We start from the raw sequence: 23,110 nt of genomic DNA, 5'->3' as shown, positions 1-23,110 counted from the left end.
CACTGGAGTGTGGCATAATAGGGGGTATACCCACCCCAAGGAAGGGACCCATTGGTTCCAATCTTTATTTACCTGTAAAGCCCCTAAATCTAGTGTTTAGAGACACTCCCATGCCTCCTCTGACAATAACCGACCAGAAGAAAAGATGGACACAAGAAGCCATGCTGAACTAAGAGGAGGAGGACGCCCACTTACTTGGCCCCAGCCCTACATGCCTGACTGCACCTCGAACCTGCTCCAGCGAAATACGGGTGTGTCCTGCAACCAGCAGCACTCAAGGACCTGCCCCTCCTTCCAAACCCAAGACTGTCTCCTGTGATCACCGGATTTGCTCTCCCACAGGCTGTGGCTCTGGCCAAAACGGCTAGTCTGCACCAGATGCCCATAGCCTGGGTTCGAATGGCCCAACACCACGAGGTGGTCTCCCTGGTGTTCCTGACCGGAGATTTGGTGATCTCTGACCTGCCTCGAATCTCCAAATGACACCTGGAGTCTTTCTGGAAGATCCCCCATGACCGCTATCGGAGCTGGTAAGAAAATCCGGCGCCTACCGACAACCCTGCACTCAAAGTCTCACTGCCTTGGGTGGCCCAATAGACTGCACCGTGCAGCCAGACACCCCTGCGCTGCTGCAGGTGTACTTTTAGTGCTAACTTGAATGCCCCTTTGCCCTGAGGCTAACAGGAGGTTTGCTTCAACAACCTTGTGGCATGCTCGTTAGCATCCCACCAACCGGAGACCTCCTATCCCCCATTGGATAACATTGGGCCTCAGCACTCTGCAGTTAGCCGCCCTGGTGCTGCTGAGGATGCTTTGAGAGTGCATCCTCGACCCTGGGGGAACCCTGGTTCTAACCCCAGAATACCAACTTCCACAAACTTGTATTTACCTGCAAACTGATAACTTCATGTTCGAGGCATATGAGCTGTAGATCATATGCTTGTGCATAGATGGCCATTTAGTGTTAAGTCAGGATGTTTGCCCTTTGTTTTTGTCCGAAGTCTTTCCAGTCACGAGTTAGGTGGCGACTCCTTTTGGTGAAAGTGCGCAGGGGCATCGACTCCATTGTTTGTTTTTTTCCGCCAGCGGGTTCGGATGTGTAGTACTGCGCTCCAGTTCGGCACTGTTTCTCGAACCCCGTCGACACGCAATCCTTACTCTCAACGGTATTGTTTTCGATCGCGGTTCCCCATTCGCCACGTATCACTTCAATTTCTAAATTTCAGTCGGAAAACTTGTGGAAGGCCATCGGGCCTACCCGCGCAGACTGCTCTAGTCAATGGAACGGACTCCCTTCAAGTTATGTTCCGGGTGTCGTGCTAAATTTTAAAGTGGCTCCGCACCGGACATCTTTGACAAAATTCCGACTCCGAACATCATGCCCAAGGAGGGGAAGAGGAAGTACCTTTCTCCATGTCCAAGGCCAACTCCTATTTTGAAGAAGAGGAGCAAGTTAATCCGGGTCAGCGTACCATGAGTAAAGACAATCCCTTGCCCACCCAACAACCTAAGACAAAGGCTCCGTTCCCTCCTCTGCCTTCGGACCAAGGTCGGCAACGACAAAAAGTTTCAGACGCCCCGCCATTGGGCCCGGCTCCGAAACCTAAAGAAAAGCCTTCCGGGTTTGGGTTTGAACCGGCCTCGACCTCAGTGCCGATCCAACACCTTACCATACCTTAGCTCCAGGAGATCAACCTTTGACACTGCTTCACTCACCTGTGAGCAGTGCATCTTCAATCAACCCTAGTCTCTATTGGTTGATATTGGGTGCATGACCCCGAATTTGAACTCTGCTCTAGGCTTCCCCTGTTCCGCTGGTGATGCACTCTTGGTACTAATTTGAACCTTGCCTGATGTTGACCACAGACCCTAAAGACTGGATTTGTAAGTATTGTACTTACCTTCAAAACTGCAATCTTGTTTTCCTCCGAGAGGTTAACATTGCTGGACTGAAAAATTGCACTAAGTGTCCATTTTTTTAAAGTGAAAAGTACTTCTATTGAAAAGCATACTCCCCTTTTAACGTAAATCTTGGTCTTGAAATAAATCTTGAAAGAAGCTTATTTTTATAAAATCGGTCTGGATCTCCTTCTTGAGTCGTGTCACTAAGTGTATAACAAATGTCTTACACTCCTCTGTGTAGGCCTAAGGCTGCTCAACCACTCTACCACAAATTGAGCACTTTGGGTTCACATTGAGCCCTATACACTTCTGGAGGAATCTGTGAACTCTTTGCACGATATAACCACTTAGTGGTATATAATATAAAGAGCCAAATGCCCCATAACTATCTGAGATGGGGGGAAGCATATGCTCTGGCCACTGGTAAACTCCCTGGCATAGGTGGGCTGCCAGTAGAATTCTATAAGCAATACTTTAAATTACTGGTCCCACGCCTTGATCAGACAGCTATTGGTAAAGGCAGGATCCTTCATTCCTTGGGAAACCTTTCCTAGTTTTCATTTTTAAACCTAGTAAAGATGCCATTGTTTCAAGTTCAAGTTTATTCTAGCTTTTAGTCGTTTTAAAACCATTACACTGTATGTTAAATATAAAAACATATGAGAAACATTCATAAAACCTTTTGTTTCACTTATTTTACAATTTAAAAAAAAGTTTAAATGTATGACAAAATTCATAGTGTCATCTCATTAAAATTCATAATATGCTTCACATACCTCTCATACGACTGAACATTGGCAAACAAAATTTCTTTACAGTCGGAGTAATATACAAAACAACTCCTTTTTTCTCTGAGTGTTTGTATAAGCTTAGATTATTATTTCCCGTCAAGATCATTGTTTGTGGTTAATTTCAATATTGTCCTTGATCCAGAATTTGAATTGCTAAACTCCTGGTCGATTTGTAATTCAACTGAACTTTACATGTATACTTTTTATGTAATTAATCCTTTATTTGGGCTATTTCTTTAAAAAAATGTACCCCTCTGAAGACAAGTGGGATTGAGATGCCTCCCAGCCAAGTTGTTACTGCTTGCCTGCATGTTTGGATTTTTAGTATTGTAAAGATTGTTTTAAACAGTTTTTCCTTTCTATTGCAATCTTTGGACACACAGAGAATATGCGCTCAAGACTCTTATATTTACACAGCCGACATTCTCCATTTTGAAACTGATATTTCCAATTAGGAGCAAGATCTTTAATTTCCCATATACCAAAGCGGAATTGCATGAATTGTTGCTGAAAGGTATTCCTGTGGCTGCCTCTTTTTGTAAGAATGGATCACTGTCCAGGCATGGTGTCTTTGTATGAGAATATTCTTGGCACTTGTATGAGACAAAGTTTTGGCTGTGGCTTTAATTGCCTGATAAAAGGTTGCTTTTCCTATACTCGCCATCCAGGCTTCGTGCATGCCTAGTTCCTCTATTGCCTTCATTAAGTAAGCTCTACAGGATCCTATTTTTATTGATCAATTATTGTTCTATTTCCTGCCAGCACAAGTTATCAATCGTTTCTTATTTAGATGTGCGCAGTCTCCAAAATAACTTAACAAAGGTTGCTTTGCTTTGAAATATTTAATTTATCAATCCAAACTCAAGACGGACTTGAGCCGGAGAAGGCGATTTAGATATATTAAAAACTGATTTATATACTCGCGTTTGAATTTTATTTATGATGGTTACTTCACGACCCTTCAAAGATGCCAGTGGTTTGGCTTCTGATAGGCCACTAGCAGTTCTTAATACTGATTACAAGAATTTCAGTAGAATACTAGCTGCTCACTTGTTACCCCTCTTACCCTCTATTTACATTGATCCGAACGGGTTTGTGGCAAGCAGAAGTACATTCCTCAATCATAGGTTTTTTCAGGTTAAGGTGTTTGCACCCCGATTTTGACCGCGAACAGGCTGCATGGTACTGTACCTTGAAAAAGCATTTGACTCCATAGAACGTGCTTACCTTGTTGCAGTGGTAGAGAAGTATGGGATGTGCAGGCAAGTGTTGCTCATGATTAGGCTACTTTATATGGCACCAACTGCACGGTTGTGCACTAGAAAGCTTATTTCTGCTCTGATGATAAAACTGTGGGGTACCAGACAGGGTTGTGCATTCCTCCTCTCCTTATTGCCTGCATTGTGGAGTCTTCGCTGTCTGATGGCCCCCGGATGGGGTATTCCCTTTGGGGATAGGAAACATTCCATATCCCTCTATGCCAATAATATGCTGTTGTACCTTAAAGATACTGTGGCGAAGCATGCTAACATAGCGGCAGTTCCTAATGCTTTTGCAAGAGTTGCGGGTTTAAAGACCAGCTGGTAATAATTCTGCTTGTTCCCCCTTCTTGTCAATGGCCTGGAAGCTAGTCTGGCTTTTGGGGTATGCTGCAGTGGCAGAGTTCAATATTTAAATATTTGTGGATTAGGGTGTAAGCAATCGGAACCTGTTGGACAGTCATAGACATAGGGTGGTGACAGTGTGTCCCTGTGTCCTTTTGGGGAACATTATTGCTCTCTGTGACAAGTTCCAAGACAATTCTATTATTTTGCTAACCTCAAACTTTATCTACCGGGCAGATACTTTTGTGTGCTTATTGTCCTGCTGGGTGAGCTTACGTGGCTCATCGGCTACCATAGGGTAGCGTGGGGCCTGCAGAAGTTTGAGCCCATTATCTCACAGCTCAGCTGCAATGACCTTGCTGCTACGGGACCGGACGTCACCTTGAAGATACAGTATTTATTGATGCTGCTTGGCTGATCTCTTATTCTTCTGTGACAACCCCTCATCTCTGCATTGTGTATCATTGATTCCTACAAAAAGGAGCGAGGGGGCTCAACTGTCCTAGGGGACCGAGCACTATATATCGGTAAAAGTAAAGTAGACCCCTAGGATCTCATAAATCATGAATCAATTACTTCCATTCACACACTTATATTCGTTCAAGCTCTCGTATACCAAACCACTAGGGAGACTCCCCACACCATAAATCCCCTTAAACAAGAAGCCTCTTGGTCCAAATGAGCTCACTAGAGTGGAGTTATAGCGCCTGTGGCAATATAAAATTTATTACAAAAAAGGATTTTCAAGAACAATATACAATCTTAAAAACACATGGTCAATCTTACAACTCAAGGAACTGGAAGATACTCTCGTACACCTCGCTATGGGTGCATTTCTCAGCCCTTGCAGCCAATTTGAAAGGACTACACAAACATTGTTTCACTCCCACTTATGAAAACGTTTATGGAAAGAGCAAAAAGGCTTTTCCCTGTGAGGGAGGTGCCTCCTCTGCAGTGGAATATGAACTTATTAATGAATGGCAGGATTGATGAAAGTACCTTTTGAACCAATGCGGAAGGCCACACTCTGGCATCTTACATTCAAAGCTGCGTTTCTTGCTGCATTCACATCACTGAGGTGAGTCTGTGAGATTCAAGCACAAATGGTACAGGAACTAAACATATCAATACATAAGCATAAGGTAAAAAGGAAAACACATCGATTATTCCTATCAAACTTTGTTTTACCTTTTCACATATGCCAGATGATCACCAAACATTTGCAAACGCAGCAGAAAGGGTTTTACTCACCCTAGATGATAGGGAGGGCAGTCATGTATTACATTCAAGAGGTACATATCAGGAAAACACAACCGATTTTTCTGGGATATTTAATTCAAGTTCTGGGTGCCTATAATTCCAGAACGCTATTTTTAGATGAATTGGAAAGACTCTCCAGGTGTTATTCTCTAGCCAAAAAAACGTGCTCACAGAGCCAATCACACACACCAAAAGGAAGAAAGGGGCTATGATGGCCTTTGTGACAATAGTTTCCATTCTGGAAATATGCAAGGGATCCACATGGGCATCTCAGCATAGTTTCACAGAACATTACTGTATGGATTTAAACTCCCGATAAGTGGTAGAAATTTAACTTCTGCTCCCTCTCCTTCCCAACACAACTAGAGAGAGTTAATACCCCAACATAATTTGTACAGAGCAAGTGAATCTAGAAGAGAAGTCTGGCTGCAAAAGAATACAGTTACTTAACTCTAATTATGGTTTTGCAACTTGAAACTCTTCTAGATTCATATGCGACCCCCCTGCCTCCCCATTGAAGGAGGTTTGTGTGAGGAGGGGGAAAATAAATGCAACACTGTATCCAGCGGCGGGGGAAAGAAACAGCGATGGAGCACACTCACATTGGTATTTTGTGATTATGATCGATATAGTATAGAGGCTCTGCCTATGTCGCCAACCATTCACAAGCTAACAACGTTTTTAAGGAAAGCAAAGACACTTCCTGACCCAACCATTAGATGACAGGATTGTGCAAAGTATTTCAATTGTAGGAAAGTGCCCTTTTTGTCATGGTCACCCCCAACTTTTTTTCACCAATACTGATGTTTTTTAGTGGTTGTGCTCTGTAAGCCTGCTAACAAGGCCCCAGTGTCAATGCTGTTTTCCAAATCTAGGTAAACTGTTACAATTATGATACAGTTGGCAGAAACTGTAGCACACTTGTAAGTTCCTAATAAATGGTACCGCTGATACCTAGGGCAGGGGTACCACAGTGCTGCGTGTTTTATGCCACCCTACGGGACCCCCACATAAATTGCATGCAGGCTGCGAGACATGGTGTAAACCATGGTAAAAACATGACATGGCACACACCCCTGTGTGCCATGCCCAAGTCACTGCATATGATATATGTAAGTCGTCCTACGGCAGGCTTTACAGCCCTAAGGCAGGGTGCATTATGTCCTATGGGAGGACATCTCTGCAAGAGCAGATATGCCCCTGTGATGTCTATTTCAGATTACTAGATATAACAAGTGAGAATGTAAGTCATGTCAAGGTTAAGATCAGTACCGGGCACTGGTCATTCCAGGTTACCTAGCAACATAATGGCTTCACTGAAATGTGTGTAGGAAAGTGCCCCTTTTTGGCATGGTCACCCCCACTTTATGCCTGGTATTTGATGTGATTTTAACTGCACTGGGGTCATCCTAACTTGATCCCTGGTGCCAGATCTCTTTCCCAAAGCTGTGAATTATACCTCAATTGGCAATACCTATAGCACTCCCTGAAAGCCCCTAGTAAGTGGTAACCCTGGTACCGAGGGGCAAGGAAGCTAAAGAGAGTGTTTACTGACTGCAGCATGTATTACGGCACCCTGAAGGACCCCCTCACTAAGCACATACATACTGCCACTGCAGGTTGCCTGTTTTGGTGCAAGCAATAGTGAAAACACAACATGTCTCACATCCCGAGTGCCATGCCCACAGACACTGCGTGAAGTACAGGTAAGTGACCCAAACAGCAGGACTTGCAGCACTAATGCAGGCTGCACAATACTACAATACTACATGTGAGGACATACCTGCATGAGCAAATATGCCTCTGTGCTGGTCAGTTCTGTTGCTGCCAGTACAAGTGATCAGGGAAGCCATTTTAAGTCCATGTGCTGGACACTGGTGAAAACAGGGCCGTCAGCTACATGATCGCTTCACTGAAACCAGAGATGTTTGGTATCAAACATCTCATATTAATAATCTCACACTGATTGCGGTGTTGGATTTATTGATACCTGCACCCAGAGGGCACCTTAGAGGTGCCCCCGAAAGCCTATCAACTACTCGTCTGCTAGCTGACTGGTCTTAGCCAGCTTGCCACCAGAAATGAGTTTCTGACCCCCAGAGGTGAGGGCCTTTGGTCTCAGGCGTTCAGGAACAAATCCTGCACTCCCCTATATCTAGTGTTTAGGGAAGCAACTGGCATCAGGAATTGAGATCCTGCTGAACTGAAAAAAGTATAACGTTAAGTGTCACAAGAACAGAAGAACTGGCTACTGACCTGGTACCAACCCCGCTGACCACCTGCCTGCTGACTTTGACAATTTCGCCAAAATAAGACTTGTCCTGCAGCTGCTGGTTCTCCAAAGTCTGGGAGAACAGCCAGCACTTTGCCCAAGAACAAAGAACTCCTGTAGAACAGCTGAGCTGCTTGCCTGCACCTACCAAGAAAGAACTGTGAGGCTCCAAAACCGCAAAAACCAGACGCCGGAAAGCACCATTGCACTCGACCAGTCTAGCTCTAGCTCAAGTGGGCAACGGCGCCAACGTGGTCACCAGAATCTAAGCCCACCATGGCTTTCTCTGTTGTAGACTTCTCAGTGCCGCCTTCAGCTGCTGTTCAAAGGCCCCTCTCTACCACAACCACTTCCAATGAAAAACCCAGACTCCTAAAGACACCTGTACCCGTCGCCTCTGACCTGTGACGAAGAGGGCCAAAGGTGTCCCCAAGCATTGTGAGGCCTGACCTTCCCGCCCCATTGTTTCAGGCAGACTGGCTTCTCGGTGGAAACCTGCTGCCTCTTTTCACAAATACTGTTCCCCATAGACCAGTAATAGTCGAAGTACGGCCCAGGGGTCGCCTGTGGTTCTCCTGACCCTCATATATGGCCCCGGGTAAATAGCAGCACCAAGCTGCTGTTTATTTCAGAGAGCACTAACTTTAAAAAAGATGGCAAATAAATGGGGAAGCTTTTAATTACAAGCCAACTGAAGTAAAGAAAAATAATCTAATACAGTATACTGCAACATTTAACTACACTCAAAGCTCTACTCCCACCGTGATAGCATCATTGTGGCTCTCTGGCTCACCACAGACGAGACTTTGTGGCCGCTCAGAAAATGTTTGTGAGTATTTATACCATAGACTAACATGGGGCACCCGGCGCTGTAATGTATTGCTGCACCTAGCCACCATAGTGCCGCTGGAGGTGATCTGCTGTGCTGCCTTGGTCCTTGCCACATACTCAATTAAGTCTAGGAGATTGGTCTTGTTAGCTACTGTATTTGCTTTTCCTCTCATAGGATAGCATTGCAGCTTCTAAAAAATGCACTAAGTGTCGACTTAAAAGTTGAAGAATTTCTTCCTCGAAACGTACTTACCATATCGTATTCTGTGATTCTGGTGCCTAAATATATATAAAGATATGCTATTTTTATAAATTGATGTGGATCTATTTATCTTGTGTACAATTTATTTACTGTGTGTGTATTTTGCACATTTCTAACACTCCTCTCCGATACGCCTAAGGCTGCTCGACCACACTTCCCCCAAGAAGAGCAATTTGAGATTGCTAGAGCTTGCATTCACCTCTCACAAGCAACTGCATGCGATGCATTGAGACTTAAACTGGGCATTCAGATAGAACGTTCAAATACTATTAAATATTTTAGCACCACATTGTCAACGCAAGAGAGGACACACTAAGCCATGTGATTTATTAAAGATTACTCCTACAAAACATTTGAAAGTTGGTTGCATCATAATTTTAAACATTTAATTACAACCATGTGCTCTTTAACATACTGGTTTGCAAGCTGTAGCAGTTTTGAGGTATTAGCAAAGGAAATGGTAATAAATCAATCAATCGAACAAGACCTTCGAGCTTGCGTGCGGAATTTCCAAAGTACACTCACATAATCCAAAATAGGCCAGCGACAGTTATTTTGAAAGCACAGTAAAGTTATATTTAAAGTAAATCCAAAATAGACAGGCCGGCTGCAGTTATTTTTGAAGTACATCCAGTCAATGCAAATTAGGAGGTAGAGGTTAGGATTAAGGCTTGGCCCAGCAAATCAAGTCGAAACTACAAAATCCTGATAATTAAAATAACAAAAATAATAAAGTTCTTTGGCTAAAATGTACATTATATAACTCGGCTGCTTTTCATGGTTGCATTAGATTGTATTTTGCACATACTTTACAGTGGCCAATTAGGAACAGTTGCTTCCTGTTTTTAGAAGTTTCCAGATAAGATGAATTTGTAAATTGCTTTTAATCATAATGGAATGTGAAAGCGTTCTCTTATGTAACAAGTTGGTTACGTCTTTGAACATTATGGAAAAGTCTGTATAATAAGGAGCTTAATGTTTTTAAATTGTCATTGCTAATTTGTTTTTATTATTGGTAAATAATGTTGTATTGCATGATTTGACATATAGTCAAACATTAACCCAAATTAAAATTGTAATTTAGGAAATCTAGCTCCCAACCCACAAATACTTATTTATGTTAGCTGTAAATAAACTCTTCTTTTTCTTCTGAAGTTGTTGTTAAACTTGTACAGCTGTGTAGAGCGGGTTTTTCTGAATCTGTATACCCCTCCACAACCAAGAATATGCTATAGCTGCTTGAATTCACTATGCCTGGGCAGTCCCCTAAAGGAGAAACTTGGTTGCCTTATTAGAGTCCACCAGTACTGGTGGCCCTAGCACACCAGTGGTTACCCCACACCCACTCCAAGGGTATTGACAATAACCCACTGAATGCTTCAGATTTAAAAAGATAACTCTCTGACCTTGTAATTTTGCAGGCTTGTCTACATCTCATTTCTATTATGCACCAATCGGTAAATGTAGGCTACATTTAATTACTTCCTTTGGGTGAGAGTACCTGGTATAGCTTACTCTGATGAGCCCGCACTTCCCTCGTGGTTATGGTGCCTGTATCTGCTCCATCTAGCTCTAGTATTCCATTGTCTATTGTTGATTTCTTTGAGTCATTTCAGGGCCCAAAAATCCAAAAAATGGTACTAGTCCTGCAGGACTAGTACCTTAAAAAATGTCCTCAACCTAACTGCAACCTACTTGACCTCCGTCTCTGAAAACGGAGCATATGTGACAAGATAACAATATTTAAAGGCATCTTTATTGCTCATTAACTTTGTGAGCAATAAAAATGCCTTTAAATCTTGTTATCTTGTCACATTTGTTCCGTTTTCACAGACAGAGGACAAAAGTTGGTTTGTTTTCCTACACGCCAGAAAGGGCGAGTAGGACCTAAAAACAGGTCGACCTTGTTAAAGTTAGCTCGACTATGCGAGCGGTCGAGTGGAATTTTCGAGCCCTGCATTTCTCTAGCATGTGCATCAATCAATCAAGATATTTATAGAGCGCGCTACTCGCCCGTGGGGGTCTCAAGGCACTGGGGGAAGGAGGTGTGGTGCTGCTACTGCTCGAACAGCCAGGTCTTGAGGTGTCTACTCTACTGAAGGTGATGTGGTCCTGGGTCAGACGTAGGTGGGCGGGGCGGGAGTTCCATGTCTTGGCGGCCAGGTAGGAGAACGATCTTCCTCCGGTGGTGGTTCTGCGGGTCCGTGGGATGAGGGCGAGGGTGGCGGGGCGGAGCAGGCTGGATTGTAGTGTAGAACGTGAGGCGTCTGTTTAGGTATTCGGGTCAGGCGTTGTGGAGTGCTTTGTGTGCGTGGGTGAGGAGCCTGAACGTGATTCTTTTATTGACGGGGAGCCAGTGCAGGTCTCTCAGGTGGGCGGTTATGTGGCTGTGTCGGGGGATGTCCAGGATGAAGCGTGCGGATGCGTCCTGTAGGCGCTGGAGTCTGTTCTGAAGTTTTGCTGTGGTTCCTGCGTACAGGGCGTTTCCGTAGTCCAAACGGCTGGTGACGAGGGCCTGGGTGACCGTCCTTCTCGTTTCGGTGGGGATCCACCTGAAGATCTTTCGACGCATGCGCAGGTAGTTGAAGCATGAGGACGAGATGGCATTGACTTGTTTGGACATGTTGAGCGAGGAGTCCAAGATAAATCCTAGGTTGCGTGCGTGGTCCGTGGGTGTCGGTGGGGAGCCCAGCGAGGTGGACCACCAGGAGTTGTTCCAGGCAGATTGTGATGTTCCCAGGATGAGGACCTCCGATTTGTCTGAGTTTAGCTTTAGGCAGCTGTATTTCATCCATTCCACGACTTCTTTCATTCCTTCCTGGAGGTTGATTCTGGCGGTGGCTGGGTTTTTGGTGAGGGAGAGGATCAGCTGGGAGTCGTCTGAGTAGGTGATGTTGAGGTTGTGTTTGCGTACGATGGCGGCGAGGGGGCTCATGTAGACATTGAAGAGGGTCGGGCTGAGTGAGGAGCCTTGGGGCACGCCGCAGATGATTTTGGTTGACGCAGACCGGAAGGGAGGGAGGCGGACTCTCTTGGTTCTTCCACAGAGAAATGGTGATCCATTCCAGGGCCTTTCCTTGGATCCCTGTGTTGTGGAGGCGGAATCTTCGAGTTCGGTGGCAGACGGTATCGAAGGCGGCAGAGAGGTCTAAAAGGACGAGGGCGGCGGTTTCCCCGTTGTCGAGCATGGTCCTGATGTCGTCGGTGACTGCAATGAGGGCGGTCTCGGTGCTGTGGTTGACTCGGAAGCCGGACTGGGAAGGGTCGAGGGAGCCATTAGCCCCGAGAAAGGTGGTCAGCTGTTTGTTGACGGTCTTCTCGATTACCTTTGCTGGGAAGGAAAGGGAATCAGGCTATCACATAATAAAGTTGAGGTTTAAGTCATAACCTGAAACTCCTTATCCCATTGATAACTGGTCTGAAATTTAAGATCTGAAAGAAACAGGTTAGTATTAGATTCCTTACCTTAGAATATCCCCAGGCGTCAGTCTGGATCCGGAAACTTTTGCGTAGCAGTACCCCTGCGCGTCGGTAGGCGTCGTCTGCAGGCGTCCCCTGCGGCTCGTCGGCGTCGTGCGCCGTGATGACGTCGCTGGAGTATATAGACGCCGCCTCCGCGCGCTGACGTCAGTTCTTCTTTTTTCCGCGCCAGTTAGCGCAGATCCGAAGAGCAGTACTCCGGTCTTTTGACCTAGTTTTTTGATAACTCTAACTTTTTTGGTGCCGGTAGGATGCCCGGGTTTAAAAATTGTGACGGGTGCGACCGCCTGATGTCGGTCACCGACCACCATCGACTCTGCCTCCGGTGCCTGGGCGCGGACCACGACGTCGAGTCCTGCGTCGACTGCCGGGCCTTGACGAGTAAGGCTAGGCGGGAGCGGTCCCGCAAGCTGCTCGAGCTCCGGATGTCGGCCCCGCGTCGAGAGCGGTCCCGGTCCGGCCGGAGGTCGAGGGAGCGGTCGAGGGAACGGTCGCGGAGCCGCCACGAGCGCTCCGGAAGTAGTCACCACTCCTCCGGTTCCTCAGGTAAGCGACACAAGAAGTCGGGGCGTCGTCATCGCACCCCCGACGCTCGCGCGATGCGGCGGGGGGGGGGGCCCCACCCCCGCGGCTCCGCGTGGGTGCCTGCTCCATACCCGTCGGTCCCTGGGCAAGGCGCGTCGCGCGAGGAGATAGAGGAGTTCCTCATGGCCATGAGGGCGCTGTCTCCTCCAACGGGGCCTACGGCGCCTGCGGGCCCGGTGGTCCCGTCCGGGGGCCCGAGGGGTTCGGGCGCTCCTGCACCGACGCCGTCGGGTGCTCCGACGCCGCCGGCAGCTCCGGCCCCGGCGCCGCTGGGCCCTTCAGGGTCGTCGCCGGCTGGTCACCCGGCCTCTCCGGCGTCGATTCCATCGGGGCAACCCGTGGTGCCGCCTCCGCGCGGCGCCGTGACTCCGACGCCGGTTCCGGCCGGCGCCGGCTCCGGGCGGCGCCGGCTCCGGGCGGCGCCACCCCCATTCCCTCTCCAGTTCCGGACGCGGAGTCGGACCGGCGTCGCCCGATGCCGAGTCCGGCGCCGATGGGGCCCATTGACCCAGAGGAGCCGGTCTACATCGTCGAATCCGAGTACGGAGATGATGAAGATTATGGTGAGGGTTGGGAGGCGTCTGAGGACCCTCTGACACGAGACTGTCAGTACGACGTGGACTGGGCAGGTGACTTGGGTGATGCCAGTGGTCTAGACGAATCACCTAACCCTGGTTTTGTCTCGCCTCCCACTGTGGCGTCGGAGGCTGGGGCTGCCTACTCTGTGGTGCTGATGAGGGCTGCCAAGGCCTTGAACCTTGAGCTCCCCGTCGCAAAGGTGAAGCCTAACATCCTCACCGAGGTATTCAAACCGCAGTCATGCCCACAGGAGCCTCTGCTGCCGTTTAATGAAGCCTTGACGGACGTTCTGTTGGGCACGTGGTCCAGGCCCGCTTCAGGTTCGCCTGTTGACAGGAACGTTGCCAGGCGCCACCGTCCGTGTTCGGACGACCCTAAGTTTCTGTCCACCCATCCCACCCCTGAGAGTCTGGTGATCCAGGCCTCCACATCCCAATCCGCATTCCCGTCGGCCCCGCCCGACCGGGAATCAAAAAGGTATGACCAGTTTGGCAAGAAGGTCTTCTCGTCCCTGAGTGCGGGACTGCGGTCTTGCAATACCGCATGCCTCTTGGGCCGCTACACCCACTCTCTGTGGGATACGGTCGCGGAGTGTCTGCCGCAATGCCCGCAGGAGGTACGGGACAAGCTCGGCCAGACTATGGTTGAAGGCCGGGATGCGGCGAGGTATTCGATCAGGTGTGGTCTTGATACGACCGACTCGCTGGGCAGAGCGATGTCCACGACGGTGGCGATTCGTCGCCACGCCTGGCTGAGATCCGCCAATTTTTCGCCGGATGTCCAGAATGCCTTGATGGACATGCCGTTAGATGGCAGTCGCCTGTTTGGCGACAAAGCGGACAACGCGCTTGAGCGCTTCAAGGACTCCAGGGTCACGGCCAAGTCCTTGGGTCTCTCGACCCAGCGCCAGCAAACGGGTTCGTTTCGCTCCTTTCGTGGCCACGGAAGGGGCGGTCCCACACGTGCTGCCAGCCACGCACCGCAGAACACTTCTCAACGCGGTGGCGGCCGTGGATTCCGCCGTGGTGGCGGTCGGGGACAGCGGCGAGGTCAGGCCACACCTCCCCCCCGCAGCAGCCTCCAAATCCTCCTAGTCCGAGCTTTCAGGCCCATGTGACGCCAGTGGGTGGCAGGGTTCGCCATCACCACTCCCGCTGGCGCACTATCACATCGGACAGGTGGGTGCTGCAGCTCGTCCGAAGGGGCTACTCCCTCCCCTTCGAGACCACTCCTCCAGCCATGCCACTGCAGAACCACCGTGTGTCGGGGGACCACTTGACACTTCTGCAGGAGGAAGTTACGGCCCTCTTGGCCAAGGGGGCCATCGAGCGCGTTCCTGGGCCAGAAGTAGGGTGTGGTTGCTACTCCCACTACTTTCTGGTACCCAAGAAGGACAAGGGGGGCCTGCGTCCTATCTTGGATCTACGGAACGTCAACGGCTTCCTCCGGAAGGAGAAGTTCAAGACGTTGACTTTGGCTCAGGTCTTGGCTGCCCTAGACCCACTAGACTGGATGGTAGCGTTGGACTTGCAGGATGCGTATTTTCACATCCCTGTCCTGCCGGCCCACCGGCGTTACCTGCGGTTCACGGTGGGCCACGAGCACTTTCAGTTTACCGTGCTCCCATTCGGCCTTACCAGCGCCCCACGGGTGTTCACGAAAGTGATGGCGGTGGTCGCAGCTCATCTGCGCCGGTTAGGGGTTTCAGTCTTCCCCTACCTCGACGACTGGTTGTTGAAGGCGGGCTCGCCCCAGACAGTCGTCCACCACCTCCAGATGACGGCAGACCTCCTGCACGAGCTGGGGTTTTCCATCAACGTGCCGAAATCACACCTGTGCCCCTCTCAACAGCTCCTTTTCATCGGAGCGGTTCTCGACTCGGCGCAGTTTCGGGTTTATCCTCCGGAACGGCGGGTCTGGGATATTCAGGCTCTGATTCCCATCTTTCAGCCGTTATCCCGGGTCTTGGTCAGGTTGACGCTGCGGCTTCTGGGACTGATGGCCTCCTGCATCCTTCTGGTGCATCACGCCAGGTGGCGGATGCGGGCTCTGCAGTGGGACCTGAAGTTTCAGTGGGCCCAGCATCAGGGCAACCTATCCGACCACGTCCTGATCTCGGAGGGCACTGCGAGACAGTTGCAGTGGTGGCTTACGGACCGCGATTGGGTCAGGGGCAGATCCCTCTCCCTTCCCCACCCGGAGCACGTAGTGTCGCAGGGTTTCTGTTCTCACACAGAACTGTGCACAGAGGAGTGGAACCTCGGCGAATTAGGGTGTCCCAAAACTCACCTTAGCAACCACCTCACCCCTTACCGAGCTAGCTACAGTGTCTCATTGGACGTATCAAACTCCCAATGTTTAGACAAACCAGAACATGAACTTATAGTACCTCAGGGTACGTGGAACTCATGAACACTCTTTCGTTATATTATCATTACAAACCAGAACATGGAGTAAAGAAGACACATGTGCATTTGAAATGTTTATTTACTAATGCCGTCTTCTCAGGCGCAGTATCTTAGATAATACAAGTATACTTATTATCAGTAGCAAAATTATCAGCATAGTTACTAAGACATAAAAAGCGAATGGTGACAGCATGTTAACATGCTGTAATGAATAAGAGTTAACAACACTTATATCTCACCCTCCCTAACACATATATTATATTATTAGCTAAGAAGGTCTCTTTGGGTTGTTTTAGGGCGGGCCCATACCTTAGTGTCCTAGCATGAAGGAATCACATCAGCATACACCAGCTCTCTCTGCATGTGCACCGCATCAAGTGTGTTATATGTGTTTCGTGCAAAGCAATATCAATCCCGCCTGAAGCCAGAGTTGGCAAAGGCTGCACTTATGTTATGACTATGAAGGCGTGGAGATCAGACCTCATAACAATTCCATATCGTGTTGTTCCTGAAACTTCAGCACTCTTCGTGCAGACATAGTTTATTAAGCAAAGCTGATATCAGAGCAATAACATATTATTCTCACATACACCACGGCAAACTACTAGGTTGAAAGCTAAGTCAACAATTAAGTGTCGTGTGCAGAAGTTGCAAGAAAGAAAAATGGCGTTTAAACCTCAAATGTACCTATGCTAACTTAACACGATATAAGGATATACAGGAGCTATATGACAGTAGTTGTGACGGACGCGTCCCTCCAGGGCTGGGGAGGCCACTTGGGAGAGGCGGAGATCAGAGGCATCTGGTCTCCGGCGGAGTCCCGGCTCCATATCAACCTATTGGAGCTGCGGGCGATTCGCCTAGCACTGAAGGCATTCCTCCCCTTTGTCAACGGGAGTGTGGTGCAGGTGTTCACGGACAACACCACCGCCATTTGGTACTGCAACAAGCAGGGCGGAGTGGGGTCGTGGACCCTTTGCCAGGAGGCTCTGCGCCTCTGGCAATGGCTGGAACGTCAGGGCGTGACTCTGACGGTTCAACACCTGGCAGGTTCTCTGAACGCCAGGGCGGACGAACTCAGCCGTCGGTGCTCGGTGGATCACGAATGGCGTCTGAACTCGGACGTGGCGAAAGGCCTCTTTCTGCAATGGGGAGAGCCTTGGTTAGATCTATTCGCCACAGAAGAGAACGCGCAATGTCATCAGTTCTGCGCGTTGGAGTTTCCAAGACGGCACTCGCTAGGCGACGCCTTTCGGCGCGAGTGGAGTTGCGGTCTATTGTACGCCTTTCCGCCTATACCACTTCTGCCCAGAGTGCTGAAGATCAGGCGCGACCGGGCCCAAGTTATCCTTGTGGCTCCGGACTGGGCTCGAAGGTACTGGTATCCCGAGCTACTCAGCATGTCAGTCGGTCCCTCGATCCGCCTGCCCCTTCAGGAGGACATTCTGTCGCAGCAGCAGGGGACGGTCCTCCACCCGAACCTGTCCAGTCTCCACCTCCATGCTTGGAGATTGAGCGGCGACAGTTGAGGCCATTTGACTTGCCTCCTGAAGTCTGATGTGATTCTGGCAGCCAGGCGTCCCTCCACAAAGTCGGTATACGCCTGCCGGTGGAACAGATTTGTGGCATGGTGCACAGCAAAGGCTGTGGATCCTCTCTCTGCTCCCCTTTCTGATGTTCTCCTCTTCCTTCTTTCTCTTGCCCAGCAGGGCTCTGCTCTGGGCACTATCAAGGGCTACCTTTCTGCCCTTTCCGCCTTCTTAAGGCTACCTGATCAGCCATCTTTGTTCAAGTCCCCTATTGTACTGAGATTCTTGAAAGGCATCACGCACATGTATCCTCCTGTTCCGTTCGTGATGCCTCAGTGGGACTTGAACCTGGTTCTGACCTTTTTGATGTGCGCTCCCTTTGAGCCGCTTCATTCCTGTCCTCTCCGTCTTCTCACTTTAAAGACGGCCTTCCTGGTTGCCATCACCTCTGCCAGGAGAGTGAGTGAGCTCCAGGCTCTTTCTGTGAAACCTCCTTTCTTGTCCGTTCATCCTGACAAGGTGGTTCTTAGAACTAGACCTTCTTTCCTGCCCAAAGTAGTTTCTGCTTTTCACATCGGGCAGTCCATCACCTTACCCTCCTTCTTCCCGCCTCCGCATCCTTCAAAAGATGAAGAGCGGCTCCATCGTCTGGACCCAAAACGTGCGCTTTCATTTTATGTGGATCGCACACGCCAGTTCCGGGTGGATGACCAACTGTTTGTTGGCTACGTGGGTGAGAAGAAGGGAAGGGCGGTACAGAAACGAACCATTTCTCGATGGGTCGTCCTGTGCATCAAAGCATGCTACTCTTTGGCTCGGAAGGAGCCCCCTGTTGGGCTGAGGGCCCATTCCACTCGGGCCACGGCAGCTACTACTGCCCTGGGCCGGGGAGTCCCTTTGCAGGACATTTGCCAGGCGGCTACGTGGGCCTCGCTGCACACCTTTGCGAGGCATTACTGCCTGGACAGTCAAGTCCGGAGGGACGGCTTCTTTGGCCGTTCGGTCCTCCAGGATTTTCTGGTGTAGGATTGTATTGGTTCGCAGACCCACCACCGGGGTTGGTATTGCTGGGGTATCTATTCTAAGGTAAGGAATCTAATACTAACCTGTTTCTTTCAGATGAACAAGTTACTTACCTTCGGTAACGATATATCTGTAAGAAACAGTAGTTAGTATTAGATTCCTTACCGCCCCACCCATCCTCCCCGTTCTGCAAACTGATACCTAGGGTTAAGGACATCCCTTTCAGGGCCCTAGTTTCACATGGCACCAGTGTTGGTTCTCACATGGCTCTGCGTGTTCTGGCGCGGAAAAGCTGTGTGCAAAGAACTGACGTCAGCGCGCGGAGGCGGCGTCTATATACTCCAGCGACGTCATCACGGCGCACGACGCCGACGACGCGGAGCCGCAGGGGACGCCTGCAGACGACGCCTACCGACGCGCAGGGGTACTGCTACGCAAAAGTTTCCGGATCCAGACTGACGCCTGGGGATATTCTAAGGTAAGGAATCTAATACTAACTACTGTTTCTTACAGATATATCGTTACCGAAGGTAAGTAACTTGTTCTTTAGTGACTGACCCCTAGTCCTGTGGGTGCCACTGCGTCTTGAAACCTCTGTTCTTGGTCACCCCTTTTAGAGATACTGACGCCTAATGTTTGGTACTATTAATGAGTTCCTAGTGGGTGCCAAAGTACTGCTACATTTGGCTCCACTGAAAATATTTTGAGATCAGGACTCTGATAACCATGATCAACATGAAGATCTGTTCATTCTGGTGTGCAGTAAGTAACTTTTTCAGTGATGAAGGTTCCATGGTTGACAGAAGCTTATATAAAATTATGTAAATTTCTAATTTGAAATCTTGAAATTCTAAATTAACATCATATTGTTTTTTCAGCAGGTTAGAAAGACCTAATGACTCTCGTGATTACAGTCCTGGAAGATACAGAAGATCCAGTTTGAGATCCCTTTCGCCAATCTATATCCGGTCAAGGAGTCCTGTCGATTTTAGAGACCGCTCTAGGAGTCCCCTGCATCTTAGGTAAGATGAAATGTGAGTCATTGAAGGCTCTCTGATATAGCATCATGATACCCTGTATAGCGCTACCCTACGTCCATTGCCACTCACTTTCATTCTGGTGCTTTTCGAGGTATGTCTGAACAAAAGATTTAAAAAATAAATAAATTTGAGCGAAGGTTAATGCTAACGTTCCTTCCAATATCATGTGCTGATACAATCTATATGGGTAATCTTCTAGACCTAATGAAACACCAAATTACTGCTAAAAAAAAGGTCATCATCCAATTATAAGAGTTAGTCATCATTGTTTCTAGAAAATATAGAAAGAAACAAATTTTCGATAAAAATATTGAGGTAAATTATAATTTAAGTGCCTAACCAGCTCAGAAAGAAAGTTCTGCTGTGAGTTAAACCAGAAACCGTTTACAAATAGTTGTATACTGTGATCCAAGCATAATGATTTTATATTATTATTTTTAACAGCATCAATAAGATGAATATAAGGAAGTGTATAGTTATTGCTTCCATTGAGGATAAAAGATCTATGACCATATATTTATTATAAGCTCCTTAGGCGTAATCCAGTGTGTTGATAGTGTTGCAGGTTTACTTTGCACTGAACACACAGTATAAAGAAAGGACTGGAAGCTTAAAATAGTATGTTCGAGGCATGTGGGCTTCTGAATTCATATCTTGTGCATAGATCGCCGCCTAATGTTGGGTCCGGATGATTGCACTTTGTTGTCCTGGAAGAGTCTTCGAAGTATCACGAGATCAGACTCCTCCCCTGGACTACAGTGCGCATGGGCATCTTCTCCATCCTCAGATTTTTTTTTTCCGCCATTGGGTTTGGATGTTATTACTTTACTCCAACTTCGGAAACTGAAACAAAACTACTTTAAAGGCCAACAGGCCTTCGACTTCGACGATATTGTTCTCGTTCGGTACTTCTTGACTCGACCAACCTTTCCATCTTGATCTGGTCGTCGACGCGGGCCGTTGGGCCTTTAGACGCCACGTGGGCCTGCTGTCGATGGAAAAGAGCCAGTTAAAAAGGTGCCCAAAATGCCACTCCAAATTCCCGCATACTGACAAGCAAACAGTATGCAACAAGTGCTTATCACCAGAGCACAACGAAGAAAATTGTCCAGCGTGTGCCCAACTCCGTTCGAAGAAGACCATCCGGATTCGACGGGCCGCTAGTCAAGAGATGCAGCGACCGGGACCGGAACCAGAAACATCTTCGATGATGAACACGGCCTCCCAGAAGCGGCGGACTCTGATCTAGAAATCGTCACCGTTGAGGACCAGTCGGACTCCGATGACCAGATCCCGCCAGGGCAAACAGTGAGTACACAGCCCTCAACACCGCATATCACGAAACCGAAGGCTCCGGTCGAAGCATCGCCTAAAGGCCTTAGCCGAGATCCAAAAACCCCTTTAGAAGCCCTGCCTTCCGGCTCGGCTCCGAAGACCAAAACAAAGCCTTCCGAGAGCCAAGGACCAAGTAACATTCCCCCCAAGAAGGTTGTCGAACCCAAGAGGATTGTCGAACCGAAGGTCGATGAACCAAAAAAGGTCGTCGAACCGAATAAGGCCGTCCAGCAAAAGGTTGTCGAACAAAGGAAGATCGACCAGCCAAAGGGCGTCGAGCCGAAGAAGGTGGTCGAACCAAAGAAGGTCGCCCAACCCAAAAAGGTTATCGAGTTAAAAGCTATCGAGCCAAAGAAAAGCCTCGAACCTAAATGGGTCGTCGATCCGAAAACAGCACCCGATCCTAAAAAGAGTGCAAATAAGCCAAAGCCGGTCGAACCGAAAAAGGTCATCGACTCGATCAAGAACGCTGACCCTAAAAAAGGCGTCGAGCACAAAGAGAGGATCGATCCGAAACAGGTTGTCGACCCAAACAAAGTTGCCGAACCGAAAAAGACTGCCAAACCAATAAAAGACGTCGAACCAAAAAAAGGTTACCGACCCCAAAACAACAGTCGAGACGAAAAAGACTCCAGAACCAAAGGCCCTCAAGCCAAAAGGTCACAAGCAAGTCAGTAAGCCAAAAACATTGGCGCCAAAGCCACGGACAGTGGAGGAGGAACTCTTCGATCATGATCCAGAATCGGAGGAACAATCCAAACTGTATATAAACCCTGAAACCGGAAAAGTTACCATTTATTACCGGAAAAAGAGACCATTGGACACGGACACTACTTGCCCTGTACCACCAAAGAAAAAGGACTTCGGGACATCTCCCTCTAGGCCTTTTACTCCACCTCCTTTCTATCATAATATGCCTTTTGTGCCCTACTCTCCTACACACTCAGACTACAATGATGAGGATAACATGGGGGAAGATCCTCAGGATGATTTTAATGACCCAGAGCATCCACAGGCTCAGGATGACATGGAAAGACACATGGGATGATCAGAATGATCCATATGACACACAACCCATCCCTGACATCTCCCCATACCCTACAAAGCCGTTGCCTACCGACGACACCATTGTTTTTAACCAACTGCTAGATAGGGCAGCAAAATACCACAAGGTCGACATGCACACTGACCCAATAGAAGATTTCTTTTTGACACTTTTCCAACCTCCGAGAAAAATGTCAGGACACTTCCTATGCTAAAAGGGGTGCTAAAACATGCGCCAGACATATTCAAAGATCCAGCCAGGGCACGGGTGCTGAGAAAAAATATAAGGCAGACCCTACTTACATTAAATCACAGTTGCCTTTAGACTCGCTGGTAGTAGCAAACGCTCGCAAAAGAGCCAACTCGCAAACAGGAGACGCTCCACCTCCTGACAAGGAGTCTAAAATATTGGAAGCCTCAGGCAAAAGTGGCCTCACAGGCTGGTAATTCATGGAGGATCGTAAACACACAGGCTCTACTAGCTCGCTATGATAGAGCGCACTACTACCAGCTTGAAGGTTTACTGCAACACCTACCAGAACCTTTCAAAGCTCAGGCTAGCGACCTCATACAGGAAGGCAAATTTATAACCAATGCTTCCATTAAATGTGCACTTGACGCAGCCGACACAGCAGCCAGGTCCGTTAACACTAGCGTGTTACTACGCAGACAAGCGTGGCTACGCATCTCTGGTTTTAAGAACGAGGTGCAATCCACCATCCTCCACCAACCAGTTAATCAAGACTTCCTATTTGGCCCTGCAGCAGATACCATTTTAGACAAAATGAAGAAAGATACTGAAACTGCAAAATCTATGGGCGCACTGCAGTTTCAACAACATAGAGGTTCCTTTCGTCGGTCCTCCTACAGAGGCACCGCACGAGGCAACACTTCAGACTTCCTCTACATACAAAAGCAACACCCAAAGTTCCTTTAATAAAGGCTCCAACAAGGGAGGTTACAGGGGCAATAATAACAAAGGCAGAGGACGTGGCGGCAAGAACACCAGAGCCTCCACTGCCGCCAAACAGTTACTTCATCACACTCCCTGCAGACCATTTAACACCAGTCGGCGGCAGAGTCAAACAGTTCCTACCTTTCTGGAATGCAATTACCACAGACAGGTGGGTGAGACAAATTATCCAGTATGGTTATTGCCTGGAAC

The 23,110-nt window shown here is 48.4% G+C and overlaps 1 protein-coding gene across 5 annotated transcripts in view; it reads left to right on the top strand.

The window, feature by feature from the left end:
* Positions 1 to 23,110, top strand: part of LOC144817744 (uncharacterized) — a 163,114-nt gene that overhangs the window by 88,868 nt on the left and 51,136 nt on the right. For 3 of the 5 annotated variants that reach the window (XM_078674528.1, XM_078674527.1, XM_078674525.1), the window contains one exon: positions 19,408 to 19,548. In XM_078674528.1, the coding sequence (XP_078530654.1) occupies positions 19,408 to 19,548 (141 nt within the window). Of the gene's footprint in view, positions 1 to 19,404; positions 19,549 to 23,110 lie in introns of all 5 variants that reach the window. The other 2 variants (XM_078674526.1, XM_078674524.1) reach the window with 1 other exon arrangement.

The sequence above is a fragment of the Lissotriton helveticus genome, chromosome 2_1 (assembly GCF_964261635.1).
Source record: "Lissotriton helveticus chromosome 2_1, aLisHel1.1, whole genome shotgun sequence".
In the NCBI taxonomy this organism is placed as follows: domain Eukaryota; kingdom Metazoa; phylum Chordata; class Amphibia; order Caudata; family Salamandridae; genus Lissotriton; species Lissotriton helveticus.
Note: the sequence above shows the minus strand (reverse complement) of the source record. Positions and strands in the feature narration are given on the sequence as shown.